The sequence below is a fragment of the Nyctereutes procyonoides genome, unplaced genomic scaffold (genome assembly GCF_905146905.1).
Source record: "Nyctereutes procyonoides isolate TBG_1078 unplaced genomic scaffold, NYPRO_anot_genome, whole genome shotgun sequence".
Lineage (NCBI taxonomy): Eukaryota > Metazoa > Chordata > Mammalia > Carnivora > Canidae > Nyctereutes > Nyctereutes procyonoides.
The window spans coordinates 48,521,260-48,532,725 of record NW_026575051.1 but is presented as its reverse complement, the minus strand read 5'-3'; the positions used below and the strand labels follow the sequence as shown (position 1 = coordinate 48,532,725).

Below are 11,466 nucleotides of genomic sequence, written 5' to 3'. Positions count from 1 at the left end.
GTTTGTTCTTTAAAATGGCTTGTCACATCCAGTCAAATCAACTATAATATTCCAGGCAAGGCCTTGATGGCATAATGGAGTCTTCTAATTATATCCTGGTAAAAAGGAGGACAGATTCTTATTGAACACAAACAATTATATTGAAAAGTATAGAGACTAGGTAAGTTTCTGAATTCTGAAGAGGGTAATTAATTGTGTCAGTGAGAACCATATATCATTTTTAAATGTTTCATTTTAGGTTTACAACAGCACAATTTATAAAATTATTGTGAATTGCATATAGCATAAGAAGAAAAAGGAAAGGCTTCCTTGTACATCCAGTAAATAGGACATTAAAACAAATCAACAGTAATCCAAATAATCTCAATAAAATTTCCTGTACCAATTTGTTCAGTCTTATGTAATTAATTCTCATTCTGATGGATGCTGGGTTAGCAGTTTCATGAAACTGTCTGCTTCTCAACTATAAAGAGTCCTGGAAATCCTAAGTTCCACCATTATGCTCCGAAAGTTATCCATGTCAGCTGAGACTTAAAGAGTCAATAGATTGACTGACCTATCGATTATAGCAGTCCTTGAACAAGCATTAGAGAAAAATAAAAACTATCTATGATGTTTAAAATATTCAACTGAGTAAATTTTGAAGATTTTATTGGCTTTGTTCAATGATTCGTGAATCAGGCAACATCCAATCTAGCAGATAGAAAGGAGCTCTGAGGACCTATATAAAATAAAAGATTTGTATAAGCAGAAGGGGTGGGACAAGGAAGTTATACTAGACAAAAAAGTAGACTGGTTAGGGGTGCCCGGGTGGCTTAGTGGTTAAGCATCTGCCTTCTGCTCAGGTCATGATCCCAGGGTTCAGGGAGGGGGATCAGTGGGGAGCCTGCTCCTCCTTCCCACTTGTGCTCTCTCTTGCTATCTCTCTGTCTCTCAAACAAATAAATAAACAAAATCTTAAAAAAAAAAAGTAGACTGGTTATTGCAACATTACTTTCCTTTAGGGGATGGTAAGGTCTCTATTAGGCAGATTATTAACTAGTGCTAATTAGGTGACTTCTGATTGACTGGTTTAAGATTCCATTTCTAGGAGGGTTGAAACTAAGTCTTGGTTTGGTGACATGGAACTTAGCATAAGTGACTCCATTGGACCCATTGCTCTTAACATTAGATAATACAGGCTTAATGGCTATTGCTAATTTATTATTGGTATTTTTTAAACATGAAAAGTCTGATGAAGTTCATAATACAAATAATACAGCTAATAAGAAAATTTGGTTATTTCTGTGCAAAACAAAGACAAAAAAATCCTCTCCTTCCAGCCCTCCCAAACTCAATCATATAGACAACCTGCCCAGGTAGGAAGCCATGAAGTTTTGTGGCTTCAGCATAGGAGGGATTGGGGGCGGGGAGTTGTACAAATCCAGCCCTCAGCTAAAGCAAATAATAATGGCTGGAAGCTTAAAATAGATCCAGGGAGGAGCTCATTAACTTAGCATAGGAAGCAGTTCAATATCTCTGGCATTTCTCATTTTGGAAATTGCTTTGGTCCATTTTCCTTCTATTCGTTTGAACCAGAAAATACAGATCTTTTACTAACATATTCACCACATCTAATGATGAACTAATCTAGACTGGATGAAATAATTGTTCAACAGGAACACAGGACTTCAACCTCAGTTCAGAAAATCCCTGACATCTGACGTAGGAGGATTTATAGGTTTAGTGGAAATTGCTTTCTCCTGCTCTCCAGATTACATACTGTGGGTTGATTTTTTTTTTTTTGCATGAGTAAACATCCTTGGAATAATGAACAGACCAATAATGTCTTAAGAGAGAAAAAAGAACATCCTTTTCCTTTTTGCTGTTTCTTGAGAGAACCATTTGGATTTGGAAACCCATGTTGGCTGTCCAGAATATGAAAGTTGGCGTCTTCCTTTTGTGGTGGGGATGGGTTTTGACCACTGAAGGCAGACAGCACTGGCAAGGAAGAGAAGCACACGAGATGTCTAAGAAAGGCAGGTGAGTGGACTCCTGGGGATAGAGCCTATGGTATTGTTCTGGAGTCATTTCCAGCATATCGTGTTTTATGTGGATGCCTTTCCCCACCTTTTCCTTTTGTTCCCCTCCTCCCTCTCTTTTAGGAAGTTAGAATTATGCTGTTGTTTTTTAATGATGCCAGATCAGATATACTGTTATTACTGCATATTCCTAAATCTCTTATGAATCATCCTAGGGGAAAGATAGACTCTGGAAAAAAGAATACATGCACCTTGTTTCAAAAAATTAAGGGCAAAAAAAAATTAAGGGCAATTATTTGATGTCTGCATTCTACGTTGGAATAAATCTGCAAATTCTCAAATAACTAAAGGGGTCTCTAATTAGTGAGAATGATCTTGTTAGTTCTAACTATTTCTGCTAGATTTGTGGGTCCCTTTTAACATCTTTTAAAGAAAACCAGGCAGCTTTCTTCAAGCTGTATGGCTAGACAGATCATTAGATTGTCCCCTACTAATAAATGGGGGAGGGAGGTGCAGGGATAGACCTGCCTGCAGACTTGCTGCTCACTCATCGTCAACGGTACATGCTGCCCTCCCGGGACTAGCATCTGAGGCAGCAGCTTAGACAGAGGCCCCTTTGGCACCTGTACCCACTCAAGCAGCTCTGATGGCAGCACTGGTCTTTAAGTGCACATCTGCTTGCCCAACATTCATCAATAAAATAGCACAGTGGGAGGAAACCTGACCCATCTCTTTCTTTACTGATGAGGAAATAGAGGCAGTAAGGGCATTCTTGCCTCTCAGTTCTTTGTCAGCCTTAGGTCAAAATTAAGCTTCAAGTCTCTTTATCTCTGGATATAAATATGAATAGAGGTCAGAAATATCAATTAGTGTGAAAGGAAACCCAGTTTTCTGCAGGTCAGGGCTAGTGAGAGGGCTGGGTGGGTGGCTGACTCTTCAGTGTCCCCCTCCTGGAGTTGAGAGCCCTCCACACACGGGCTCACAAGCAGCCAGCTACGGCTCACAGCACTTGTTCCAGGTGCTTTAACGACATCACAAAACCAGGAGCTGAAATACCCGGGGATCATGGGAAGTCCTGGGCACTGAGACTGCCGTGTACAAGCCACATGCCCTGGTTCTGTCAGAGTCAGAAGTTGGTTGGGCAAACAGTGGAATCCGTGGAGCGGTACAGCCATAGAGATTATCTGGACCAAATGTGCTCATGAGGATTAAAAGCAACCACAACGACACACCCTATTGGTTGTCATCAGAAACTTCTCAGCCTCTCTCCTAAGCCAGAGTTGCAGTGGCAACCTATTGGTGAATACCAGGGATGAAGAGAAGTCCTAGAAAGTGAAATAGATTTTCTTTAAAAAATATTATTTGGGGGGCAGCATTGGTGGCTCAGCAGTTTAAGTGTCACCTTCAGCCCAGGGCGTGATCCTGGAGACCCAGGATGGAGTCCTACGTCAGGCTCCCTGCGTAGAGCCTGCTTCTCCCTCTGCCTGTGTCTTTGCCTCTCTGTCTCTGTGTGTGTGTGTGTCTCTCATGAATAAATAAATAAAAATCTTTTAAAAATTTTTAAAAATTAAAAAATATATTATTTGGGGGGCTGGGTGATGAGGTCAGTTAAGCACCTGATTCGGTTTTGGCTCGGGTTGTGATCTCAGGGTCATGGGAGCAACCCAGCAGGATGGAGCCCTATGTGGGAGCCTCTGTGCTCAGAGAGGAGTCTGCTTCAAGATTCTCTCTCTCTCCCTCTGCCTCTCCCCTTGGTTCTCTTTCTCTCTCAAATAAATTAATAAACAACCTTTAAAAAAATGTAAACATTATTTAAAATAACTTTCAATTTTTATTATGAAAGTCATATGTGACTATTACTTAACATTTTCTTTTTTTAAGATTTTTATTTATTTATTCATGATAGACATAGAGAGAGAGAGGCAGAGACACAGGCAGAGGGAGAAGCAGGCTCCATGCAGGAAGCCCGATGCGGGACTCCATCCCGGGACTCCAGGATCACACCCTGGGCCGAAGGAAGGTGCTAAACCACTGAGCCACCCAGGGATCTCCTACTTAACATTTCAAAAATGGGAAAGATGTTTTAAAAACACAAAAATCATTCATAATGAATGAACCCAGAACCCACAACTCATAATGAATGAACCCAAGCCCAGAAATTTATGAGTGTTAACATTGCTAGCATTTTTGTGTATTTTCTTTCAGCCTGTCTTTTCTTTTCTTTTTTTTTTTTTAAGATTTTATTTATTTATTCATGAGAGACAGAGAAGCAGAGACACAGGCAGAGGGAAAAGCAGGCTCCCTGTGGGAGCCCGATGTGGGACTTGATCCCAGGACCCCGGGATCACGACCTGAGCCAAAGGCAGATGCCCAATCCACTGAGCCACTCAGGTGCCCCCAGCCTTTAATTTCTAAGCACATACTGACTATTAACTAGTCTGAGATTATTCTATATATATAGTTACATTTGTAACCTTAAGGTATTGAATGATTTTGTCTGTATGTTTAATTATATAGTCTACATAATTATCATTTGAATGACTACATTATAATGTATAAAAATGCATGATTTATCACCATTTAAGCAGTTTCCTCTGTATTGTGGACTTTTAGTTACTTCCTTTGTTATTATAAATATTATGCACGATTATCTTTGTACATTAGGATTGTCTACAGACAGGATTTTCTTTTTTAAAATAAGCTCTATGCCCAACACGGGGCTTGAACCCACAACCCTGAGGTCAAGAGTCACATGCTCTACTCACTGAGCCATCTAGGCAATCCTACATATATGATTTTTAAATTTGGATAGACTCCTGGAAGTGTACTGGGTCAAATGGCACAAGAACTTTAAAGCTACAAATATATTTGGCCAAATTGCTTTCCAGAACGGTGGACCCAACTCCTATATCCGCCAGCCAGGTGGTTTTATTTTTATATAGCCTACATTCTTAAAGGGCTTACTTAATTTCATCCAGATTCTCAACTCTTAAATTGCTGGTTATTTGTATTCAGGTTTCTTTTCAATTTATACTAATGAAATGGGAAGCAAGGTGTGAGGGCAAGGCAAGTGAGATGCCTGCGGTGCAAGGTAGGTACTTTAAGGAGGCACTTGCATGGTCTGAGAATGGATGCCTCCTTAGGTTTTGTTCCTCACTTCCTCACTCTAGTCTCCACTCTGGCAAATAACTCAAGTGCTGTTTCCCAAGATCTCCATAGGAGGCACATCCAGGTGGGATCTTCCTCATAAATCATGCTTGGTAAATATGAGAATGCCACGGCACTGGGTAATGTTTCTAGAATGGGTCAATAGTTATTGTCTCTTCCTCCTCCCTGAAAGAATGGAGGCATAACCTACCTACACCACAGGCCATGGGGCAAATGCCAGCTCTTGCTCTGGGCAGGCAAACTGATCTATCAGAAGCCACAAGAATTGTTCTCATACTTGCTTTGGCATGCTAAAAAATTCAAGTTTATTCTGAAAGTAAAGTGGGTCTGAATAGCTAGTTTCAGCTGGTTTCCATTTTGGAGAGCTCACACTGGTGTCAGTATGGTAGAAGGATGGAAAGGGTGCTAGAGAGGAGACAGAAAAAGAAATCCAGAGCCTATGCCTTAACCCAGGTGAGAGGTAGTGAAAGCCTGAAATAGGATATTAGTGGAAAGAACAGTGCAGGGGTGGGGGTGGAGGAATGGATCTGAGAGCTTTAAAGAGCTAGAATCATCAGAATTAGACTGGATGGAAGACTAGCAGGTATTTGAATTGTGTGACCTGGTAGAGGGTGGTGCCAGGGAAAGGAGAGCAGGATGAGGAGCAGATTTGGGGCAAGAGGTGTTCATTATGAACACGTGGACCTGGATTTGCTTTCACAGATGCTAAGGGATAGCTGTCTAGTTGGAGGCCTATAGGTCTGCAGCTCATGAGGGAAATCGGGCTTGGAGATGTAGACTTTTTTTTTTAAGATTTTATTTATTTATTCATGAGAGACACAGAGGCAGAGACATAGGCAGAGGGGAGCCTGTTGTGGGACTCAATCCCAGGACCCCAGGATCACGACCTGAGCCAAAGGCAGACACTCAACCACTGAGCCACCCAGGCATCCTTGGAGATGTAGATCTTATAGGAGTACTCATAGGTGGTGGTGGATGAGGTGACCCAAAAACAGCATGTCACATGAAATAAGAATAGGATCAAGGAAGAATCTTACGGAAAAGCAACATTTAAGGAGAGGAAAGAAGAAACAAAAAAAAAAAAGAGAGGAAAGAGGAAGAAGCCTTGGTGAAGGATGCTGGAAAATGAGGGACCAGAGAAATAGCTGTGTGACTGGAATTGAGAGGTGTCATAGATGCCAAGAGAGCCATTTATTTAACAGTTGTCAAATGCTCCTTATAGGGCCAGCACCACACCCAGCGATGGGTGCTTCATCAATGACTAAATCAAATACAGCTTTTGCCCTCCAGAGGCTTACAGACTATGGAGGCATTCCAGCGAAGTGTCAAGGATTTCCAGAAGGAGGGAGAGAACAATAGGGTCAGATCACACAAAGATACAGCCGCTAAGATCCACTGAGGACCTCAGAGAAGAGTGGCAGTGTGTTGAAGAGTGGGATGGGTATAGGTAACTTAGACGAGAAATTCAGCTGTGAATGGAAAGGCTGCCAGTGATGAGCGTGAGACAGAGCCAGGTGGGTAAGAGTTCTCAGGCCAGAGGAGATGCAGCAGGTTCACATGCTGATGAGGGAAGGCGGGAGAAAGGCAATGATGATGATGATGATGATGATGATGATGATGATACATGAGATACTCACTGTCTAATCCCTGTCCTGACAAAGCACAAGCCAATGAATTATGGACTGGGTCTCTGTCCTAAATATCTTGGAATTTGATTTTCTCCTGAGTAAGTAGTGTTCTCTCTTCATCTTGTCCTTTCATTCTCCAGATAGTTTGCTTAAACCTTTGATTCTCCTCTTTGTGCTGCTGGGTCTTGTCCAGTTCTGACTAATGGTTTTCTGAGACCTATACTTAGGTTTCTTCCCATGCTGATGACATCATTTCCTTTCCTTTTTGTCCTGCTCACTTCTTTTGCTTCTCCAATGCTTACCAGAGATGTCACCTTCTGAGGAGCCTTCATTGGCCTTCCTCCACCCCGCCTCTCAGTCTCAACTGGGCAACTTACTTCAAGGCTTCCACAGCCCCCGTCCAGCCCATCTCAGAGGACTAATCTCTCAACATTAGCACTCACTCCTCATCTGCCTCAGCTTCTAGACTATCAGCCTCCTGAGGGCTGTATTAGTCTACTGGGGCTGCCACAATAAATTACCACAGACTGAGTGGCCTAAACAATAGACAGTGATTCTCTCACAGGTCTGGAGGCTAGAAGCCCATGATCAATGTGTCAGGAAATTTGGTTTCTGGTGAAAGGCTCTCTTCCTGGCTTGTAGACAGCCCCCTTCTTGCTATGTCCTCAAATGACCTTTTCTCTGTGGAAGATGCATCTCTAGTGTCTTCCTTTTCTTGTAAGGACACCAATCCTATTGGATCTGAGCTCCATTCTTCTGATCTCATTTAACCTTAATTACCTGCCTAAAGACCTATCTCCAAATACAGTCACACTGGGAGTTAAGGCTTTAACATATGGATTTGGGGGTGGGGGCACAGTCCAGTCCATAACAAGGGCTCAACTTGTACCTTTATCCTTGTCACCCCAAGTTCGAGTATGATATCTGGTACATAATAGATAAGGAATGTTAAGCATAAATAAATGAGTGCATCCTAATTCTTGCTCTTTCTGTACTTCATTCATCCAAAAAATTTATGTATTCACTACATTATGCTCCAGGCACTGTGCCCAAGGCTTGGGAAGCAATGGTGATCCCTTGAGATGCTGACAATTCAGTAGAGGTTACAGACATTAATAAAATAATTTTTACAGAATGTCAGAATTTCAAGGACCTTAGAAATCCCTTCATTTAAAGATGAGAAGGGCCCCAAAATATAAAATACTTATGCCAACGTCATGCTACATCCCCTCAGAATTCATACCGCTTATTTCTCTATGTCCAGGGCCCTCCTCTCACCATCATCATGTGAAAACAGGACATTATATTGATGAATGTAAGATTCAGGTTGAACCATATGAAAATGTTTTTCTAGGTCTAAACCATTGAATGTCAGCCATTTTATGTAGTTCAAATATTTTCTTGCTTAATTCTTTAGCAATCTTATAAAGTTAGTATCATTTCCCCATTTTATATAAAACTGAGGCATAGAAAGATCAAATAACCTGCCCAAGGTTCATGACTAGTTTGTGGCTACCCTGGGATTCACACTGAAGCCTGACTGATGTCAAATCTGAGCCCTTTCCTATACTGTAATCTGCCTCATTGAAAAAATTTCACTTCAAACAAGTGATTGTGACTTGTGATTACTGTGATATCAAGTCTTGTTATAGGCTTTTACTATCCTCTTTTCTGGGCCTGATCTTATTCCATTTCCAGGTGCAAGGGCAGGAGGTAGGGGTAGGTAGAGAAGTTCACTCAATAACTTCACTTACCAAATATGTTGTGAGCTGAGCTGTCTCCTTGACAAACAAACTCTTTGTTTTCTGGCCTTTTTTTTTTTTTCTGGTTTTGTTTTTTAAAAATAGCTGGTTATTTAATTAGTGATGGGAATTCCACTCAAAAGATATTTACTGAGATTCTAAAGTGTTCAAAGGCACATAGGTACATAGTGAATAGAATATGATCAGTAAACAAAGGTTGCTCATAAAGCAGGTAACATTGGAATTAGAGACAGATTTGTACAAGTTAGAAAGTAGTTAAAGAACTATAATAAATGGGAAAAGTACAGCCTCAGAATTCTGATAAAGAGAATAGGTGGGGGGAAAAATCAAAGCTTTAAATTAAAAGAAAGTAATCCAGTGTCTTCAAGTGGGAAGGCATAGGGAATTTATGTTGGGACGTATGTAAAAGAGAAAAGAGATGATCTAGGTTGAGATTTTGGCTGAGAAGCAGGGGGACAGACATGACCTTTTGTCCCCTCCAAGGGCAACAGCATCCCAGGGCTTTGTGCTAAGGACCTGCCTCACGTTGATGGGAACAGGATTCAGGCATGGTGGCAAGAAGAAAGTTTGATCAAATGACCCTGAGTTAGGACATGGAGATAGGATCAGAAGCCACATTGAAGCTGGGCTGGTCCCACCCACACCAGACATGAGCCCTGCTGGCTTTTGATTCCAGGCAGTGCAGGTCCCCCACAGGTGTGCAGACCTCAGGTGTCAAGGAGTGTTCCCACCCTGTATTAGTCAGGGTTCTCCAGAGAAACAGTAGAGGGCATGTAATATGTATCTATCTATCTGTATATCCAGCATTACATAGATATATTGTGCGACACAGATGTAGTATAATATGTATGTATATATGGAGAGAGAAGAAGGAGGAGGATTTATTTATTTGAAAGAATTGGCTCATGTGGTTGTGGGGGCTACCAAGTCTGGAAATTCAGCAGGAGTTGATGCTGCAGCTCAAGTCTGAAGGCGGTCTGGTGGCAGGATTCCCTTTCTCAGAGGATCTCAGCCCTTTCTCCTAAGGCTTTCAAATGATTGGATGAGATCCACCCACATCACGAAGAGCAATCTGCTTTGCTTAAAGTCTATTGATGTAAATGTTAATCACATCTTTAAAAATATCTCACTGCAAGATCTAGGTTGGTGTTTAACCAAGAACTGGGTATCATGGCCTAGCAAAGTTGACACATAAAATTACCCATCATATATTCTTAGAGGTTATGGTTTGAAAAGCAGTTTATTGGTTACTTACCCCAAAATCCACCTAGTAAGAAATCAAAAGAAATAAACTAGTTTCACTCAAAGGAAAACACAGAATACTTATTCATTATGTGCAAAAATCCACAGCCTCTATAGCAATTCAAGAAATATAAGTAACATTATGGTACCATCCTTATTAGATAAATAAAAATTAAATGCGCACACACACACACACACACACCCTGTACTGCTGTGTCTGTGAGGAAACCAAAACTGTATTTGTAGGGATCTGCTGTGCCCTGACCCTTCCTATATTGCCATCCACCCATAGGACTAGAGCTATAAAGTACCTCTAGTACCTTAGGGACAATATGCCTTCTGGAATAGGCTTGAAAGGTCTCCAAGCTCCCCCATGGCCCAATCCCTTATCTCACAGCAGAGTAAACAGAAACGGACAGAAAGCAGAAATGTGTTGTGTTCTCTCATCAGCCAGAAAAGCTGGGTCTTGAGAGTGTGCTGGCTTCCTCACTGGCAGGTGTCCTTCCTGCTGCACCATGTCATTGCCTCAAAGAGCAACATGTACACAGTCTCATAGCAGCCTTCCTCGGGGTGGGCACACTGGAGGGTAGCCCCATGTTCAATCTTGGGTAAGCAGAGGAGCAAACTCAGCGGGTCTGGCCCATGTCTTCTCTCTGGCCTCCCTTCTATTGCCACACTGGCCTCCTTGCTGCTCCTGGGGCACACCGAGCAGCCCCACCTCATGGCCTCTGTCCTTGTCAGGACTCTGCTGGGAGCACTTTTCTCCCATTGGCAGGTTGCTCCCTCATCTTCTTCAGGTCTCTGCTTGATTGTCACTTCCAGAGAAGTGTTCCCTGGCCACCCCTATAAGACAGCCAGCTAAGTACCCACTCCCAAACCCTTACTCTACTTGCCATCATAGCCCTAAATTTATGTTCCCATGAGGTAAGATGGAGCCCTGGATGTGTGTCCATGAGGATTTCCTTTGAAGTTTTGGCCTGGGCAGCAACAGTTATAGGCAACCCCAAGAATCCATCAACAAAGCTCCTAAGCTAGATGGGACAGTGATAAGAGGACTGGCTCCAAACAGTAAGAAGCCAGACCTGGAGCTGCCACATACTCCATGACTTGGGACAAGTCACTTGACATCCTCAAGTCTGTTTCTTCTGTAGAGTAGAGTCGGTTATGTCTGTCACCTCAGGGTTATTGTAAGGACTGTGCAAGCTGAGGTATGGAAGGTGCTTTGACTACTGTAAAGCTCAGTAAACCCCTAACGATCCTGGGCCTCACCTATGTCATCTTGTGATGGGCACCGATAAGAAACTTTCCTGCAGACCCTCATTCCACCAGGCACCCCTTAGGGCTCCTCACTGCTTGCAGGATGGTTACACTATGCACACCACCCGGTGACACTCCCCGGATCTGCCAACTGGAGGCCTCACCCAGGGAAAGGAGATCGTTTAGGATGTCTTGCTCTGTCTGAGCTCTCATTGGTGTAATGCCATCGATATGATGGGACACAGTAAGTTCCTAAGTTGTCTTTGTAATCAAAGTTCTAGCCCACAGCCAGGCATCATCCTGGAGCTTACTTCAGCAGCTTTCATGCTACCCTTTTTCCTTCTTTGTCAATCTCAAGAAAGCATTTTCTCATCCTCAGTTCTCTGG

General features: G+C 42.4%; 1 protein-coding gene across 1 annotated transcript in view; it reads left to right on the top strand.

Annotated features, from left to right (window-relative positions):
* Positions 1–1,900: 1,900 nt before the first annotated feature.
* Positions 1,901–11,466, top strand: part of GABRR1 (gamma-aminobutyric acid type A receptor subunit rho1) — a 37,740-nt gene continuing 28,174 nt past the window's right edge. The window contains exon 1 of the mRNA XM_055329584.1: positions 1,901–2,022. Coding sequence (XP_055185559.1) covers positions 1,901–2,022 — 122 coding nt within the window. The remainder of the gene's footprint in view (positions 2,023–11,466) is intronic.